General features: G+C 57.7%; 1 protein-coding gene across 1 annotated transcript; it reads left to right on the top strand.

The window, feature by feature from the left end:
• The first annotated feature begins 2,843 nt into the window (after positions 1–2,843).
• Positions 2,844–18,812, top strand: TNFRSF1B (TNF receptor superfamily member 1B). The gene is made up of 10 exons (XM_004705422.2): positions 2,844–2,906; positions 3,026–3,131; positions 4,736–4,864; positions 5,364–5,513; positions 5,977–6,070; positions 6,499–6,737; positions 7,213–7,290; positions 7,841–7,875; positions 13,052–13,247; positions 16,969–18,812. The coding sequence occupies exons 1-10, from the start codon at positions 2,844–2,846 to the stop codon at positions 17,244–17,246; spliced, it is 1,368 nt and encodes a 455-aa protein (XP_004705479.2). The 3' UTR covers positions 17,247–18,812.
• Positions 18,813–19,569: the final 757 nt, after the last annotated feature.

Below are 19,569 nucleotides of genomic sequence, written 5' to 3'. Positions count from 1 at the left end.
GGTCTCCATATGTTGAAAGACTGGGCTTGCGAAACATGCTGAGTGAATCCAGCCCTATTCGACTGGGCATGTCCTCACTGTAAACTGCTCCACAGAGCTCCTCTTCAGGGTGGGAGGGGTGTGACTCTGAGCTTCCCTACCCTGGCACTTCTCGGAGGTGGCTAGCCGGCGAAGTCCCCGCAGTGCCCCGCTCTCAGGTTCAGGCCTTGGTCCCAGCTCTCACTCTTGGGAGCCTTGTGCGGGAGGGGGCGACCTTTTGTCCTGTTTGCTTAGTAAGGGACTTTCTGTTCCTCATTGTTCAGCTATGACAGGGTGGCGGACCTTTCCCCCGCCTGTCCGAGAGGACCAACAGGCCTCAAGATTGCTCAAGCGAGGGCTGACCCCTGTGACAACCAGCCGGCAGGGCTGGAACGTGGGGAGCAGCAGGAGGAAGTGGAGGGGAGGCTGGTCACACTGAAGCTGCAGATACTGGAAGGAGGCCTGGAAGGCCAGGCTCTGTGTGTGTGTGTGTGCGAAGCGCGCGCGCTTGCAGGGCGCAACTTTGGCAGTGCACCAACTTGGCTGTTGCAGGACACCTTCCCATCAGGCCCTTGGAGCCTGGACAAGAAATGCTGCCCCAGGCGGGCTGCCCTCCAGGATCCTGCCCCGGCCCTGCAGTTTTCATGCTCCTCAGCTACTATGGAGAGTACTGGTTCCAATTCTGTAGGGCACGGGGATACAAGGGGCCCTCTCTGAGGGAGGAGGCAGTGTTGGGGGGCCATGCTAGGTCAGAGTGGGGAAACCCAGCGCCTGCCCTGGGGAACTCCCACAGTGGAGACCTCCAGGGAAGGCTCGTTGGGGGGAGGGGAGGTGCGGGGCTCAGGGCAGTTAGGCCCTGGTTCAGTTAGGCCCTGGTTCAGTTACTACTCAGGTGAGTGGCATGAGCTGAGGAAGCTGCTGGGGGGAAGTTCCTTGGTGCAGGGGCCCGCAGCCCTCAGATCAGCCCCAGCCTTCTGGTCCTAGGCCCCCGGAGAGCCCTACTGCAGCAACATAACCATTGGGACAGAATTTTGCTTGTTTGCTTCCATTTTATTTATTAACAGTACAGCTCCCTGGGCCCCCCAAGTGCTGTCAGCAGAGGCAGCTCCTCTGCCTGCACCCTGAAAAAGCCCAGGTAAGGGGTCTTAAGGCTTTGCCAAAGGTGCCTGTTTCAGACCCTGCCTGGGTGGGAAAAAGGACTGAGATTCAGCATGGGATGTACCTGCACACGTATGCAGGTGTTGGGTTTACTGGGTTACCATTTGGACTGCTAACCAGCAAGGTTAGCAGTTCAAAACCACCAGCCACTCCGTGGGAGAAAGACGAGGCTTTCTGTTCTGATAAAGAGTTGTCGCCTCGGAATCCCACAAGGGGCACCGTGTCCTGCGGGATCTCTGTGAGTGAGAATCGACTTGTTGGCCGTGACGTGGTTTGAGTATCTGCACACGTGTGGGATGCACACAGACCCACCCACGTGAACTCACGCTCCAGAAGAAGTCACGGTTCTGGACTCTGTTGTCAACGTGATCACCACTTCCTTTTACCCAGCCGCTTAACATCTCTTCCAGCCTCCCCCAGGGACTACCCTGAGCTTTGGCCCTGGAGCGGGGATGGGTCCTGGGGCCTCAGAGGCAGGCCTGGCGGGGTACCTCCTTGTGAAGGAGCCCATGATTAGCTCAGGGTGCTTGACCAACAGCAGAGCCAGCGGTTCACAGGCCCGGTGATCAAGTGGCTCTCAGAGCCACGTCAGAGAAGTGTCTGAGACCGGGGTGAGGGACCCTGTCCGAAGGACTCGCTCCAAATGGAGTGGGAACAGGGGAGCCTTCAGAGAGGGACGTGGACTCAGAAGGTCTTTTAAAGGCTAACAGGAATTTGTAGGAGGAAGCAGGAGATCTGTCAAGTGGGGAGACAGCTCAGGTGAAGACTTAGGACACAGCACAGAGGTTGCGATCAGAAGCATGAAGCCAGACTGGCTTGGGTTCTAATCCTTCTCTGCCTCTTAATGACTCTGGACGTCTGGGCCCAGGATGGTGAACTTCATGGGGGCGGAGACCTGTCTGAAGGGCTTCTTGCCATCGCACACCTGTCTTAGGTGGAGGCTTATCGAAGCAGAGCCTGAGGCAGGGGTTCTTGGGGTGCACAAGGGTAGCCGGACCAGGCAGGGAGGAACCAAGCAAAGGTGTGGGCTCTCCTGGGGGCAGCCTCAGCCTGATCCCCTGGGGTCTCGGGGAGAGAATTGTATCCCAGTGTGAGGGCCCTCTTGGAACCAAGGGGACTGCCTTCTAGGCGTGGGAGCTTTATCAGTCCAAGCCCATAGCCACTGAGGGGTGGAGGGATGTGCACTTGTCGGTAAAGGTGTCTGGGTGGGGCTCCAGCAGCACCCACTGCCTAGAGCAGGCCTGCTCTCAATGAGTGCCCAGGATAGGTTAACATTTTCAACAAGCACCCATTGCCTGAGCACCCACTCTGCAATGGGCTCTGGGCCAGAGCTGAAGGGTCAAGGTGGCGAGGGAAGCTCCCATCTCTGCGCTCCTAGGCATTGCAGAAGTGTGTGCGTGCGCTCACGCCTGTGCGTGTGCACCAGGGCAGACGGGGACACCAGCATGGAGCCGTGGAACCATGATTAAAACGTAATCTATCTGAGAGCCTCTATCAGCCTGAGGGAGCCAAGGCGAGCTTCCCAGAGGAGGTGACATCGCTCTGAAGGAGGAAGGGAGATGGCTTCAGCAGAGGGCTGCTTTGTGTGGACGACCTTGGTTCGCTGGGACCAGCCTCTGCCTGCCCTGTGGGGGGTGGGGGGTGGGGGTAAAGCTGTCTGTACCCCCATGGCCTCTCTGAGCCTCGGCCTGCAGTCTGAGTGTGCTGTGCTGAGTGGGGAGCAGGAGGAGGTGAAAAAGGGTAGGAACTCCTCCACAGAAGAGAGAAATCCCAGTGTCCCTGGAGTCCTGGCATCTGCAGGGTGGAGCCCAGGGTGACCATGGCGCTGGCTGTCTCCCTCCCCCTCCAGGGTGCGCTTCTGCCCTATGTCCCAGAGTCTGACCCCAAGACCTGCCGGCCGGAAGGAGAATACTATGAAAACAGCATCAAGATGTGCTGCAGCAAGTGTCAGCCTGGTAAGTCGTGTCACAGGGGCCCTGGCCCTGGGGCAGGCTGGGCCTCTGGGAGTGGGTATCCGGGATGGAGTGTGTGTGTGTGTGTGTGTGTGTGTGTGTGTGTGTGTGTGTGTGTGTGTGTGTGTGTGTGTGTGTGTGTGTGTGTGTGTGTGTGTGTGTGTGTGTGTGTGTTAGAGGGGGTGGGCAGGCCGGCCTGGCCCTCTGTCCCTTCTGACTGAACTCCTCCTGATGCTAGGAAGTGCCCCTAGGCTGAGTCTTGCTTCTAGGCCTTTGCATCTGCTGTTCCTTCTGCCTGTGACCTCCTGGGTAATGCCCGTCGCCCTGCAGATCTCAGCTGTGGTGTCCCCAGCAGCCTGGCCCACCCTGCCGCCTTTGAGGCCCCACTGGTCCCTGCCGTCCTCCATTGCAGCTCTGTTTACGTTCTTCTCCCTGCCTATTGTGTACTTCCCAGGACAGGGTCTCCAGCACCTGGTACATTTGACTGAATCAGCGAATGTGTACCCATCTCACAGGTGGCAGACCTGAGGCCTACTCCCTGTGTGTAAACCCCAGTCTAAGTGCTGGGAATACAGCAGAGAGCGGGCCCGGTCCAATCCCCATCCTTGTGGGACTTGCACAGGTGCACGGTCATGGCAGAGGGTTAAGTACGGTGAGGACAACAAGGCAGGTTAAGGAAGATGGAGACAGATGGGTGGGCATGCTGTTTTCTCTGGGCTGCCAGGGAAGCGAGCTTTGTGCCGAGACCCTAACGAGGTGATAGAGCAAGTCATGCAAAATGACAGGGAACAGTAGGTCCCTAGCAGATGTAGCAGTCCGTGCAAAGGCCCTGAGGCGAGAGCTTCTCTGGTGGGGGAAAGGACTGGCTAGGCCAGAGTGAGTGGTCCCAAGGGAGTGAAGGGGCTGTTTCAGGACACGAGGAGGAACAGGTCAGCAGGGACCCTGTCACGGAGTATCTCAAGGAGTCAGGAAGTCAGTGGAGGGGCTGAGCCATTGGCCCGAGATACAGGTGAACCCGCGTGTGCCTGTCACTTCCCAAAGCCATTTCAGGAGAGCCTGGGGAAGTGCCTCCTTACCAAGGTATTGCTAATTCAAGAAGTTAGTAGTCAAACAGAGCCGTGAACCTGGCGTCCAGAAGAATAAACTCCTTCAAGGTTTGGCTCCATGCCTTCCCAGCCCCCAGCATGCCCTCTCTCTCTGCCTCCTGGATCCCATGCCCTCATCCTTGATAGGCTGCCAAGAACTGTTGCTGACAAACTAATTCTCACTAAAGTGTGGTTGACTGATGTCAAGTGGGGTGGAATTTGAGGCACCGGGACAGAGCAGCAGGGGAGACATTTGAAGGGCAATGTGGGGGTGGGTGGGGGTGTCCAGAGGTAGAGTAACAGCTGGGACATGCCAGATGGGAGACGGAAACTCAAGTCTGTGTGACTGTTAAGTCCAGGGGGTTGAGGGAGTCACTTAAGGTGAGTTGGTGGAGGAGTTGGCGTGCCACCTACGATCCTCCCTGGTGAGGCCGCAGCCCTCGGGGACTCTGGGAACAGCAGGGGAGCCCCGGGTCCTGGCCGAGGCCCACTCCCTAAGACCGCCGGCCTTTGCGTTCTCAGGCCAACACGTGCAGAGCTTCTGTAACGCAACCTCAGACACCGTCTGCGCCCCCTGTGAGGATAACACATACACCGAGCTCTTGAACTTTGTCTCCGAGTGCTTCAGCTGTGACTCCCGCTGCAGCGCCCGTGAGTGGCCCCAGCACCCTCCCTGAGCCCAGGCACTGGTGGGGTGGGGGTGGGAGCTCCCCCGTCCTGAGGGTTCCACGCCCCAGGCTCGGTTGTTGGCAGTGGCATCTTCCTCCTGAGTGGTGGCGCCTCGAGGCGCTGTGGCCACCATGCTGAGGGCCATCCACCTGCGGCCTGGACACCGAGCTTTCTGGGGTGCCGGGCTAGCTGTGAAGGAACCCTGGTGGCCAGCTAACCACAAGGTCAGCTGTTCGAAACCACCTGCTTCGCTGAGTGAGAAACACAAGGCTTTCTACTCCCAGAATGAGTTATAGACTCAAAAACTCACAGGGGCAGTTCTACCCTGCCTGCCCTGTAGGGTTGCTATGAGTCAGAATCAATTTGGTGGCTAGGAATTTGGGTTTGGGTTTGGGCTGGCCACTGGGGCGAATGGACGTGACAGTGGACAGGGCAGCCGTGGAGACTGAAGGGGTGCTGGGCTGCCGTCTTGCTCCTCTAGACCTGGTGGAAGTTCAAGCCTGCACTCGGGAGCAAAACCGTGTCTGTGGCTGCAAACCCGGCTGGTACTGCAAGATGAAGATTGGGAAGAAATGCCGCCATTGTACTCCGCTGAGCAAGTGCCCGCCCGGCTCCGGAGTGGCCAAACCAGGTACGGGCCAGGGCTGGCAGTCTTTGGGGACCCCCTTCATGGTACCGCTACCAAAGCACAGGCCTCCACCCAGGAAGCCCAGCCTGGGCACATTATCAGCGGTGGCCGGCTGCTTGCTGCCCCTTCCTCTGTCTGTCCGTCCACCATTCTCTCTTCCCTCAGTTCAGTTAACCAGGCACCTGCTGTGCCCTAGCGCCCAGAAATCCAGAGGTGGCCTGAGCATCAGTTATGAGAACGATGCCATGGGAGGACGGGCCCATATGACACTGGAGACCAGGTGGTCACAGAATGTTGGTTAATGGAAACGCCACTCCGTTGTGTGTGTGTGTGTGTGTGTGTGTGTGTGTGTAGAGGTGGCGATACAGAGGTTTCTGGCCCCTTGGAGCTCCCCTAGGGCTCTAGTGTCAAGGCCCACCTGCTCCATGAACTTGAGTTGGTGACGGTCATAATCTCCCTCCTGAAGGAACTGAGACAACAAATGTGGTGTGTTCACCTTGCGCCCCGGGGACATTCTCCAGCACGACTTCGTACACAGACAGCTGCAGGCCCCACCGGACGTGAGTGCTAAGCCCTTTGCTACCGGAGGGCCAAGGGGGGATGTCCCTGGGGAACTCTTGGGGCCCATAGTGCCCGGGATCCCCCCACGCATTGACTTCCTTGGTGTGAGGTATTGCTGAGCCCTGCCCACCACCCACCCATGTCTTGTCTGGGTGGGCCTGAGGGTGGGGAACCTAGGGAGAAGTCAGGGCAGGACAAGGGGTCCTGAGAGGGTGTGCCACATAGGACGGGTGGCAAAAAGTTCTTGGAAAGATGGAATGGAAAGATAATGGGATTTTTTCCATGAAAGTTTTGAAGCACCCCTGTACCCTTACTTCCCATCGTGACTACTGGGCCCCCTGCCTCCTGGCCTGCCTCCTAGGAGTGGCTCGGCCACCCTGGCCACCTGCCCTCTGCTGTCTTCCAACCCAGCCTCTTCTCCTCGCAGCTGTAGCCTCGTGGCCATCCCTGGCAATGCAAGCATGGACACGGTCTGCGGGGCTCCGGCCCCTGCCCTGACGGGGACCTGGAGACCCGCCCCTACACGCCAGCCGGAGCCCACCAGATCCCCACCCGTGGAGGCCACTCCAGGAGCCGACACAGTTCCAAGAACTTCTCCCCTGCTCCCCCTGGGCCCTAGCCCCCCGGCTAAGGGGCTCAGCACAGGCAATATCACTCTGCCAATCGGTAAGTCCCTGAGGGCTCATTCATTCATTCATTCATTCACTCACTCACATGGTCTCAGTGAGAGCCTGGACCCTTGCTCTGCCCTGGGCTATAGGGCAACACACCTGGTCCCCTTCCCAGACCCGCAGTGTCACCAAGAATCCCTGGGCTTGGAGAGGAGGTGTCCATCAGAGTTCCCAGTGGAGAAGGGACCCTGTTTGTGGGTTGCAATTTCTGATGACAAAGGACTGAGCCAGACTACCCACTGGGTTTAGGGTCACATCAGCGAGAGATTTCCAACTAGTGGCCCTGGGGCTGGATTGTGTGGCACACATTTTGGGGGGTATTTTTTTTGTCATCGAGTTTGGAAGCCTCTAGACTGGGCTTGCCCCCCCCTTCTGGTCAGCTACCTGAGGCCATTGTTTACTTGCCTGGCCCTGAGTGAGGGCCTCGGAGTCGGCTCCCTGCGGCCACTACGCCTCTCTTTACTTTCTAGGGCTGATTGTGGGCGCCACAGCCTTCGGGCTGCTCCTGATAGCGCTGGTGAACTGCGTCATCATGACCCAGAGGAAAAGTAAGGTGCCCTTCCTGCCTGTGGGTGCTCGTTCACCGCTGATTCACTACACGGGGCAGGGTGCCTCTGGGATGTTTGTGCTGGGTGATGTCAAGGAGTCAGGCAGAGCCGGAGCAGACAGGCCCTGCTCATGGGGGCTTAACACCTGGTGTGGGGACATTCCCGCCAAGTTCCTCTTACAAGGCAAGGTGGGATCGGAGGGGAGGGGTGGGGGTCATCATGGTTGTCCAGGGACCTCAGGGAGCAGGCATCATGGAGCTGGGCCTGATGTAGATGGCAGGCAGTGTTCCAGGATGGAAGGGTGTGAGCAGATGGGGGGGGGGGCGTGCAAGGATGAGTAGGTGGGGTGTAATGGGGACAGGAGAGGCGAGCAGGACAGTGGGGGTCCAGCCGGAGTGGTGGGTGGTGGCAGCGTGTCTCATGGTGCCCAGTAGGAAACTGTGCCCAGTGCTGGTTCTACCAGTTCTGCTCAGGGCCCCATGCGGTCCTCCTAATTAGACAAGGCCTGCCTCCCCGTCCCTCTCCCTGACAAGTCCCTGTCTCTCTGCAGAAAAGAGCTCCTGCCTGAGCGGACAAGCCAAGGCGGTGAGTGTCCCTGCCTTCTCTTACCCGGGGCCCCTGGGGAAAACGGTGGCCCTCAGATGACAACCACTCTTGTCTGCCCCTTCAGCTTCCCAAGCACTGTCTCAGGAGCCATGGCTCTCAGCTGACTTCAGGCCGCCTGGTTCTATGGGCAAGCCTGAGGGCTATCTGCGGGGTGGGTGGAGGGCAGGGGTGGGGCTCTGAGTGCTCCCTGCTTCAGTTTGGCAGCTCCCCGGGGTCCGGGGTCTACATCAGCATCCCTGCAGGCTCTTTGTTAGACATAGGGCAATGCTGGCGTGTTTATGGATTGTCCGCCCGGAAGGCATTTGGCTGCTCGTACCCTAACACCTGCGGGTGACATACAAAACCAGAGGGCCATTTCCCTGATACCAGAAAGCCCAGGTGAGGACAGCTGTTGCCATGGGCTCACCTGCATCTTCTCACGATGTCAAAGGACATGCAGTTCTGCCGTCTTTAGTGTGCTGGCTTCCGTCCTGTCCTGTCCTTTGTGGCTGTGTGGTGTCAGGTGGTGACCACCACTTCGCACAGGACCTCCAGGTTCAAAGGGTGAGGACGAGGGGGACGTGGCCTGGGAGTCTTTGATCGGTAAAGCAGACGTCCTCCAAGAAGCTCGAGGTAGACCTCTGCTCTCCTCCCGATGGGTAGAACCGTGTCACGTGACCACCCTAGCTGCAGGGTGGCTGGAAAAGTGAGCAGTCTGCTTGCTCAGGCTCTGTGGTGGAGCAGGGCGTCCATGGGAGGGACAGATGGCCACTGTGCTTGGTTGGAGGCCCAAGGCCCCTGCGCGGCACCTTGGAAGAACCTGCTGGTGGTTTTCTTACTTTCAGAGATGGTCCCTGGAGAGCACAGTTTGACTGCCACACACAGGGGGTCCCCAGGCGTCAGACTCAGCTGATGGCAGCCGGGTGGGTTTACGGATGGCCAAGGATGGGGGCTGGCGGCTGGCAGTGCAAAGGCTGCTGAGGGCAGCCAGCCCCCAGGGCCTGCTGCAGTGCCGTGCCTGGCAGGCAAGACGGGGCTTCACACCATTTGACAGATGAGGAAGCCAAGCTGGTGGGGCCTCCTCCATATGCCTGTGCAGCTCATTCCACTCAGTCAAGGTTTCTCAACCGCAGCACGGCTGAGCCGTGGAGGCCCGAGGAGTCCTTGTTCTGGGCCCTGTGGTCAGATCCCTGACCCCTACTCCCTGTGTGCTGCCTGCAGTGGCAAGTAAAACTATCTTCAGCTAGGACCAAGTGCCCTCTGGGGGCCCAAACCTCCCCTGGCTGAGAACATGAGGTTAGAGAGAAGCTTACCCAGGGACCCCGGTGCCTGAGACATATACAGCGACTGCCACACGTTGATCCTGGGAGGGACTATATATTTTTAATTCCCTTGGTTGGCATTTCACTAACGTGCAGAGGAGGAGAGTGACCTGACCCAGGTCATGGAGCAAGCCGTGGGTTCGGAGTCCTCCGGACTCCCAGCCCAGGGCTCTTTGCTCTGCCCTGGAGGATGTGTGTTTGCATGGATGAAAATATTGGTTTGCGGAATCAAACCGCTTCTCTCTCCGCCAGGCGGTGCCTCTCATCCCTCCCCTTTCTGGCCTCCGTTCCGTGATGCCCACGGCTGTGCCGTCCAGTTCTTTCCTGGTACCCCAGCCGCCACGTCCTCTTCCCCAGCTCAGGGTTTCTCAATTCCTAGCGCTAGGGGGACGGGTGGGGAACCTCCGCTTCCTCTTTCCCTGCCTGAGCTTTGCCTTCGCCAAACATGAGCCGCTCAGCTTCTGTGTGCTCGGTGCCAAGCCCGGCAGCGTGCGGGGCAGCAGCTCTTCAGGAGGAAACCCCCGTTGGTGTTTGCCAATGCCTGTGATGTAAATACTGTCACCACAATCTGGCTCAGGTTACGACAAGCCCCTGCTGGGGGCTGCTGTGCCCCCTCTGCATCCTCACGCACCCCATTTTGAAGACAAGGAAACGGAGACTTCTGGAGCCTCCGCTCGTTAGTTGTGTCAGGTTAGACCCCTGGGTAAGTGGCTGAGCCTGGGTTGGCAGTTCAGTCTGAATCTGCAGGCTTGACCTTTGCCGCTTGCCTCTGCTGCTGGCTGGGATGGTCAGAGGTGCTCCAAGCTGTTCTCAGGGCTAGTTGCCCCACCTTGGCTCAAGGTTGGTCCTTGCTAAGAAGTTCCTAGTGAAGGCTACTTATTCTCAGAAGGATGACCTGTCCCTCTTGCTGCAAAAATGCCTCCCAGAGCATGGTGGGATCGTGACTTCTCTTTGGTTCAGAAAAGATGGTGCATCCATATGTGGGAGGCTACCCACTATCACCCCCAGGTCTCTGCTAGGTTCTGTCAGGTCTACTTCTCCCCAAGGCTGGGGCCAGAGGGGCCTGGCTGGCTGGGATCCTGTTTTCCTCAAGAGCCCATCAGCCCCTCTACCTCACCCTGCTTCAAGAGGCAGCCTGAACTTTGCAACCGTGGCTTTCAGGGAGGGAGGCGGCTGTGACCTTTGCAGGTTTCACATTTGCTTTGTTTGAGCCGCCAGAAAAGCCCCTTCTCGGAGAGTGACATTTGGAGGCTGTTCCTCCCCTGCCGTCCCTGCCCAGGCTGAGCTGGGGTGCACCCAGTGGCCAACATAGGTCTTCGGAGAGATGCATGCCGCATGAAGCTGGCTCACCTCCCATCCATCCAACCCCAGCTGTCTCCCAGAGGAGGAGATGGGAAGCAGGCATCTCTGGGCTCCGCTGGGCTTCAGCTCCAGACCCACTGTGTGGTGCAGGCATGGGCTCTCCCTCTCGGGTGCCTTGGTGGCCTCGTGCTGAAGATCCTCTGGCTTGGAGTCTTGGCGGACTTGGCTCCTTGTGTCTGAGGGGCCACAGTCATGGTGGGCAGGGTTGGGATTGATGGGGACAGGGGACACTTGCCTAGTGGAGCAGGTGGTACCGGGTGGGTCCGTGTGCATCGGAATTGTAGCTACTTCTGTCGGGAGGAAAGAAGTCTAGTGATGCAGCGCTGAAGCTTGGTGATCCGAATTCAGCAGCAGACAGACGTGGCAGTTCACTTCCATAAAGATCACCGCCTTGGATACATCTCGGGCCAGGCAGGGCCTGGGGGTTCAGAGTGGTTCTGGAAGGAGGCCAGGGGCTTCTCAGCATTTCCCTGGTGGGGTAGGGGTGGCAGGCTACTGGGCCGATCAGGTCAGGGGAGTGGAGGCAGCGGATTTTTCTTTAAGTAGTTTTAGTTCATTGCATATCATACAAGTTAATTGTTCAGTCGCATTAAGCAGATTTGGGCTATCACCTCCACAGTCAATTTTCTTCTCATCCCCATGGCTCACTCCTCATTTCCTCCAAACGCCCCCCGACAGACCCCTAGCTAATTATTCATCCAGTGACGGTCTCTGTGGACCTACCTATCCTGGGTTTCGTATGCAGAGCACCACATAAAACACAAACAGGAAGCCAACAACAGACAACAACAGTGACTAGACAAAACAGAAAAACCTCCATGGAAAAGAGCAGAAATGAGGAAAAGCGGACACGAAAGGCGGTGCAAAGGCAGATCCAATGGCACGGCGTTCACATTCCGCCTGACTCCATCTGCCACATTGACCTTGCCGTGTTCACGGTCTGAGAGCCAGGCTGTCCACGTCCCTGGACTGTGGTCCAAGGCGATTCGCCGCCACCTTCACAGGCGTGGAGACCCTGCAAGTGGATTGTGGGCTTCCAGTGTCATCCACAGCCTCCTGCGACCAGGGTGTTCACAATTTAAGCTCTGACATCATGGCAGTAGCTCCACAAGCTTTTCTTCGGCAACGCCTCTGGGTGGACTCGAAGGTAGCCGCATTCACCCGTCAGACCACCGAGGCACTGTGAAAGCCACCATAGACAGTACATAGACACAGGCACCTGGCTGGATTCCAAAACAAATCTCCCTTTTTGAATCTCAAAGTTGAACTTCCCCTCATTTTCCGGAGGCAAGACTTCTTGTTCTTCTCTTCATCTTTCCTCCCAACCATTTAAAAACGTGGAAACCCTCCTTTGCTGGCAGGTGGTGGGCCAGGTTTGACCCACGGGCCATGGTTGGTTGCCCCCTGATGTAATAAACACCGGGGAGCCAGACCTTGTTTGAAAGCCCTTCACAAACATTTGCCCACTGAATCCTCACCACAGCCCCAGGGGGTAGCGGATTCATCTCCCTCTTAGGAAGAACAGTAGTCTCTGGGTGGTGTAAATGGCTAATGCTCTTAACTGCTAACTGAACGTTTTGAGATTTGAGTCCTGTCTGCTCCCGCCTCCCGCCCACCGAGAGAGCCCTCTGAAGCCAGGCCTGGTGAGGCAGCTCCCAAAGCACTAGGAGCACAGTCATACTCTGACACACATGCGGTCACTGGGAGTCAGAGTCGGGGGTGTTTTTGGTTGTTGTTATTGTTGTTGTCTGTTTGTTTAAGATCAAAAATCCAGAGGCGCAGAGAGGTAAAGTGACTTGTCCAAGGTCACACAGCTGTGAGTGGTGGAGCAGGATGGGCTGACTGGAGTCCAGGCTCACTCACCTGCATGTTCTCCTTATGCGGACGGGATGCCTCAGGAAAGCCTCCTCTCAGGCCTCTGTTTCATTTATTTATTTAAATCATTTTACTGGGGTGCTTTCAGCTCTTATCACAATCCATACATATATCCATTTTGTCGAACACATCTGTACATAGGTTGTCATCGTTTTTCAAAACATCTTCATTCTACTTGAGCCTCTGGCATCAGCTCCTCATCCCCCCCCACATCCCTCCCCCAGGCCTCTGTTTTCTTATGCCAGATAAAGGCCAAACCCTGCTCCCCCCCACCCTCCCAGGCTGTTTGGTTAGCGAGACCTTGTGGCCTCATACTCCAGTGGGGAAAAGCCAAGCCCCCTGTCAATGAGTCGGTTCCGGCTCAGAGTGACCCTGTGGGTCACAGTAGAACTGCCCCCACAACTTTTCAACACTGTAACTCTTTAGGGGAGCACACAGCCTCATCTTTCTCCTGAAGAGAGGCTGGTGGGTTTGAACCATTGACCTTGGAGTTAACGACCAAAGTGTAGCCTTTGTGAAAAGTGTTGGGTGTGGAGGGAGGGCCACGGACAGGAGCGTGGTGTGAACGGGGAGGATGCCGATGGTGATGAAAAGGAGTCCTCCTCCTCCCTGTCCAGCCTCACCTGCCGGCTGACAAGGCCCAGCTTCAGCAAGACGTGGAGCAGCAGCACCTGCTGACCACGGCCCCCAGCTCCAGCAGCAGTTCCCTGGAGAGTTCAGCCAGCACCGCGGGCAGGCAGAACCAGCCACGTGCACGGGACACAGAGAAGCCCAGTGGCCCTGGGGCTGCCCGGGCCAGCTGCACAAGCCCAGGTAAGGCACCCCCACCTCACCTCTTGACTGGGGTCATAGCCACCCCATCTCGGGCCCCTGGAGCAGGGCGCGCTCTGAGCTTTGTGGGGCTGACTTGGCCTTGGCTTGGCTTTCTGGCCTCACCTCCCTGCTCGCTCCCTGCTCACCTGGACTTCCTTCTGACCCTTTTCCTGGAGTCCCCTTCCTTCTCTGTACCCCGCCCTGGGACCCGGACAATCCCAATTAGAGCATTTTCTTGAGCCACTTTCCCCACTGGCCTGGCTGCACTTCCAGGCTCAGCGAGTTCTTTGCTGTCCTAGGATGGTCACACGCACAGCCTCTGTTTGCTCCTCGCACTCTGCCTGGCTAACCAACAAACAACAACAGCAGCAGTAGCTTCTACCTACTGCGTGCTTGCACGGTAGTATCAGCCCTCTTCTGGGCACTTGACATGCTTGAAACCCATCCATCCGTCCATGCTAAGAAACTCCTCCTCGGATTATCCCCGTTGTATAGATGAGGACATGGAAGCCCAGGGCGGTTAAGCAACTTGCTCAAAGACGCCCGGCCTGTCCATGGATGAGCCGGTGCTGAAAGACAGATGATGATCAATACCTCCAGAACTCTTGTGCTGGGGCCACTGCCCTGTCCTCTTCAAAGGCTGGGGGTCCCCACGGTGGCTCTGGAGAAGTTCTGGTTGCAAGTGTGTCCCAGCCCGGGTCTGTGACAGATGACACTGTAGGCTGGCATCTGCGGTGCCCACACAAGTTTTGTGGTGCAGAGGCCAAGCCTGCTGCTGGCCTGAGTCTCTCCCCACCCCCTGAGCACATCAGCAAGAGGGTGGCTAGGAAGTGATCGGGGCCTGGAGTCCCGGAGCCATCCCATTTCCACCTCTTGAGACTGGGGACCTGGCATCACTTGGAGGGGCTATTGAGGGAAGAGTTTCAGTGGACCTGGCCTGCTGCCCAGGTCATCAGCTCACTGGGCCACTTCCAGGGAGGGGCTGTTGGCTCCTTTCCACATTACCTGCTCCCCCAGCCCACTATAATCAGCTGCTCTCTTGATAAGCTGCACCTGTGTGCCTCTACGTTCCCTTGCCCTTCCTGTCGCCTGACTCAAGGCCACTTCCTCTCCTGCCTGCTCACTTGGGCTCAGGTGCCCCTCTGGTTTCTCTGTCCTGGTGAGGTCTCATCAGTGCCCACTTCCTCGACCTAGCCCGTGTCTGAGTGCTTCCTGAGGGAGGGGTCAGGCCGGGCCCTGGAACAGAGCAGGTGAGCTGAGAAGTTGGTTGACTGAATGAATCAGCCTCACATCTAGCTCTTAGCGCTTGTTTGAGCACTTGCATTTCTCTCTCTGATTCTAAGCTCCGCTCTACCTGCTTTGTCCCCATCCAGTGTGGCTGCCTTGGCCCTAGTGTCTGTCCACACTGGGCGTCCCTCCCCCTAACCCCATCACCTCCTGGTCTTCCCCCCCCCGCCCCCCGCCTGCCCCTGCTACTTTCTCCACTGTGGGGACCTGTGAGCCCCAGGGCTATGTCTCCAGCCCGCCCCCAGGTTGTCTCATTCACCACGTGCAAAGGGCATGGTGAGGCTGGGTGACATTTGGGTGCCGTGGAGGTTCGAGGGTGGAAATTTCCTCCCAGTCTGTGAATTCAGTGCCCTGCACCCCCAGCGTGTTTGAGGTGGTTCTGAGCAGAGCAGGTCTCCCGAGGTCCTGGAGCCCGGGAACCCTAAGGCCAAGCCTGCTCATGCACTTGGACACCATGTGTGCGCAGGCTCTCAGCGAGTCCCTGGAGCAGCCGCAGCAATGGACACTTTTTGGGGGGGCACTGGTGTGTCCAGCCCCTGACATGTGTCTCCCCAGTTAGAAAACAAAGTGGCTGCCAGTGTTGGGCAGGACACGGATACAGGAGGGGCGCAGGGCAGCCCTGAGTCCTGGAGTTTTTCCTGTCATTGTTACCACTCAGCAACAAGGGTCCCCTGGGCCAGTGGCCTCACATCTGGTTCCCAGGAGAAGTCAGAAAGCCAGATCATTAAAACATGAGCCCCAAAATCCTATGTCTTGAAAACCAAGTCCTCCCACCAATGTGACCCAGACAGCTCTGTAGGCTGCCTCTCCTGCAACATGCCTCCCCATTGGAGGCCCTAGGGATGAGGCAGCAACAGTCAAAGTTCCCAGGCCCAGGGCCTGGGGCATATAAGTGACAGAGGCAACTGATTGTGGGCCCCAGAGAGCACAGACAGGGAGTGACAGATAGGACAGCAGGGAAGTGTTTTCAGAGTGGGAAATCTGGGCAGGTGTGTTAGACAGGGTTCTCTATAGAAACAAGACCAGGACACTTATGATTTTGTATGTATATAACGTAATGAAATGAACAGCTAATTAGTCCACAGAGCTGTACAGAGGGATCAGTTCAATTCACTTTCATGAGATAGTTAATATACTGGCTGTCCTTCAACTCATGAGGGCGGCTGGGTGCAAGTCAAGGAAGCAGACAGCTGAGTCTCCTGTAGTGCAATGCAGGCAGTCTGGCCACAGGCAGCAAACAGCAGGGCAGGTCACCAACAGTCAGCCAGATAACAGGGTCCGACAGTCCCCAGCTCAAGTGATGTATACCTCAGCAGTGTGGTGAAGCAGATCTCGAAGGAACCTCAAACTATAGTGACGCAATCCACAGGTTGGGTGTCCCACAGGTAGTGTAGCTCACAAGTTGAGGCAGAGAAGTAGCTAAGGCAGCTGCACACTGGTCTGATCATCAGAGAGTGAGAGACAGAAAAGTGAGGCTTGCTGCACCATTTATCTCTTTGCCCTTCAACAAAACGGCAACCTCATCAATCCCACATGTGTCTATCGGCCAGGTTGGCACAATAAACCTACCTATCACCGCAGGTTCCCTGGAGGAAGCAGTCTTTAGCTGAGGCCTACATGAAAGAAGGAAGGGAACAGTGCCATGAGGAAGAACTCCCCAAACTAGAGCCCAAGCCTCGGACGGCACAGGGGCTGGGTAGAAGCCGGGGTGAATAAAGGTGACATAAGGTGGTAGCAGGTGAGGCAGTGACCTTGAAGGGTCTTTTGGAGGTAGACCAGGTAGGATCCGGGGCCTGGGAGGAAGAAAGAGGATCCAGTTGGGTCTAACGCTTTGGGCCGGAGTGACTGGGCCGATGTTGGCCGTGTGGGTGAGATGGAGAGGAACCGGTTGCATGGGAGCATTAAAGGGCAGTTCAGCGGCGGGCCGGGGGTTGGCTGAGAAGGAAAAGTTCAGGGTCCCTTTGTCAATTCTGTAAAGCAACACTTCGTGCAAACCCTCTGAGGTTGATACTTCGACTGGCAGAATTATTGGTTAGCACTGCGGACGCCATCCAGCAGTTAGTTCATGGCGGCATTGACGGCATTCTGCAGCCGGTCCTGTGTCATGTGTGGGGCCCTCGGTGGGGAACGCATCTTGTTCCTGGAGCCCTTCCATCTGCCTCACATCATTGGCTCTCCCCATCTGTGTGGCGTGTAGGTGGTGCTGCTGTTCTTATTTGACGGGTGAGGAAACAGAGGCACCCACAGTCTAAGGGACTTGCCCAAGGGCACTCAACAGAGTTGGTAGAGCCCTGTTCTTTTCCTGGTCCACAGCCCCCCACCCCTGCCACTCTGGCAAGATCACCTGTGAGACTCACCCCCAGTCCCCCCCCACACACACACACACTCTGAAACCCTGGGACTGACCCCCATCTCCCATCTCCTTGCTTCCCAGAGCCCTCCCCCGGCGGTGGTGGGACCCACGTCAACGTCACCTGCATCGTGAATGTCTGCAGCAGCTCCGACCATGGCTCCCAGTGCCCCTCACAGGCCAGCTCCGTGGCGGGGGATGTGGATGGCCCCCAGGGCTCCCCAAGGGACGAGCAGGTCCCTTTCTCCACGGAGGAACAGCCCTTTCAGTCCCAGCTGGGGGCGCCAGAGACGCTACCGCAGAGCTCGGAGGAGAAGCCGCTGCCTCTGGGCGTGCCGGATGTTGGCATGAAGCCCCGTTAACCTGCTGGCAGGGGCCTTGGGCAGCCTGTCCCTCCAGGTCCCGCCTGCCAGGACTCTGGGAGGTTTCCTTTATCGGCTTCCTCAGCCTCTGTTTGGCCTGCAGGTCCAGAGGGGCCCTGAAGACCCCTCTTCTGCCTGGTGTGCGTCCTTCGTGAAGAGCTGCCTGGTCAATGGCAGAGCCAACCCCAGACTCCAGGGCTGCTGGGCCGGGTCCCTCTGCCTCTTGGAACTCCCCTCGGCTGGAGCCTGGCTCCTGGAGCCTTGGACGGTTTGGACTGCGCTCTCGCTTCCCAGGAGGCCCTGCGGGCCCCCCCCCCCCCCCCTTGCAGGAGGAAGGACAGAGCTTCAGCCTGAATGTTGAGACAGGGGGATAGTCCCAGAGAGCACACTCCATGGGGGTGCGCTCGGAGTAGATGGCTGGCTCATCGTAGGGAGGGCTTGGCAGCCCCTGCAGGGGACATGGATCTCCCACCTTACTCAGGACCCTCAGAAAGTGCCCCCCGCCAAGTCCATTCCTGCCATCCTGTCCTCTTGTACCACACTTTGAAAATTAGGTGCCCAGAGGCCTGAGGAGGTAGCCCTAACGAGGCAGATGGCAAGCTCTTAACCGGAAATCATTCCATTTTAACATGTGGCAGTTAACATACTATCGACCCCACGCAGGCAAACCAAACAAGAAAGTATAGCTCGGAGGGCTCCTCCAGCCCTTGACCCAGGCTGTCCTGGCCTCTGGTCTTCACTCCAGTGGCCCTGAGAACCAGTGCCCACCCCCAGCCCTCCCCTGACACCCTGGTGTGAAGCCGCACCTCCTCCTATCAGGGAAATTTCTGGAACTGTAAGTGTCTGAGGCTCCTACAGGCATCTCTTTCCTCCTACCTCAGCCTGGACTTCCCTCCTTCCCTCCTGAGGGGCGCTCCCCGGGCCCCTCTCCTTGTCCTGGATCCCCAGCCCCCGGGGAGCTGCGGAGCCACTTTGGTATGGTGCCTATGGTCACGTGTCTGTGTCTGTGTCCTGTCTGTCTAACCTGTGCTGCCGGGTTCGGTAGCCTGTTTTGAAGCAGCTGAGGCCATCATTTTGCCTAGGGATTCTCTTCTTCCCACTGGAGAGTCTACCACTGCCCCCACCCGCGCCAGCTCACACTCAGAACACCGCAGGGGGTGGGACCAAGTGTGGACTAGACCAGGTTCTAGAAAGAGCCTGGCTGCATCCCAGGCACTTGAATCCCACGCTGATAAATTCCACCAGACTTGAACTTGGCCCCTGAACTATCCATTTCCATGGAGACAAGCAGGACTTCCCATCCCGGAATCACATCACGATGGCAAAGGGCCTGCACGGGCCAGGCTCCCAGGCCAAGTTGGACCCTGCTCGCTGGCGGAACGTGTCTGCCCTCTGGTGGACAATCCGGGAGGACCACAAACCTGGCTGGCGTGGGAAAGGAGTGTGGCTTTTAGGGTGTGGCTCTATTTCCCCCAGGCTCGCCTTGATCCCATGACCAAGCGTTGCACTGTTTGCTGAACAGTATTCCTGCTTATAAATAAACTTTGTGTTTGTTTTACTTCTTGAGCCCTGGGCGCTCTGGCTGCAAGTCTGGGCTGGGGTTTGCCTGTGATCAGGCTTGCCTGCTGCCAAGGGAGTTGAGCCTGATGACCATGCTGTGGCTGGCCCACTAGAGGCACCCTGGCACAGCTGCCCGGGTCGGTGCACGATAAGATGTCGCCTTCATGCCGGGGTCACCCGACCGGCCTCCGTGTATTCTCTCCTCTGCCTGCTCAGCCTCCTCTGGGGGCGGGGGCAGGGTCTCTCAGACTATCTTCTCACTTGGTGTGAGCCTCTACTTACCTGGGAGGCCCATCACTGGGGGTTCAGATCAGCTCGGGGCTCTGGGAGGCGGGGGGTCAGAGGCTCTGAAGGAAGACTGTAGGACGGACACCTCCGCGTGTGTCAAGATGGAGTGTGGCATTTCCTTCCTGCTCACAGTCCCTTGGCTCACAGCCCCTCCTGCATCGCGAAAGCCAGCCTCGGAGCTGCTTCTGTGGCATTTCCTTCCTGCCCACAGTCCCCTGGCTCACAGCCCCTCCTGCATCGCGAAAGCCAGCCTCGGAGCTGCTTCTGTCCAAGCTCCCTCGGATGATTGCAGGGAGTTCAGAACTCGCTTCTCTTCGAAGACGGACTCATTCATGGGACGAAGGAAACCGAAGAAATAAGAGGGTTGACAGCCTCGCTCTTTTGGTGGTCGGTGAAGGGGGCGTACAGTTCGCTCCATCACGGGTGTCAGTAACATAGAGAATCGGACGTTGGCCTCTGGAGGCGGGTGGCGTCT

Source organism: Echinops telfairi, unplaced genomic scaffold (genome assembly GCF_000313985.2).
Source record: "Echinops telfairi isolate 266 unplaced genomic scaffold, ASM31398v2 ScPeMD7_7457;HRSCAF=8495, whole genome shotgun sequence".
Taxonomy (NCBI): Eukaryota; Metazoa; Chordata; class Mammalia; order Afrosoricida; family Tenrecidae; genus Echinops; species Echinops telfairi.
Note: the sequence above shows the minus strand (reverse complement) of the source record. Positions and strands in the feature narration are given on the sequence as shown.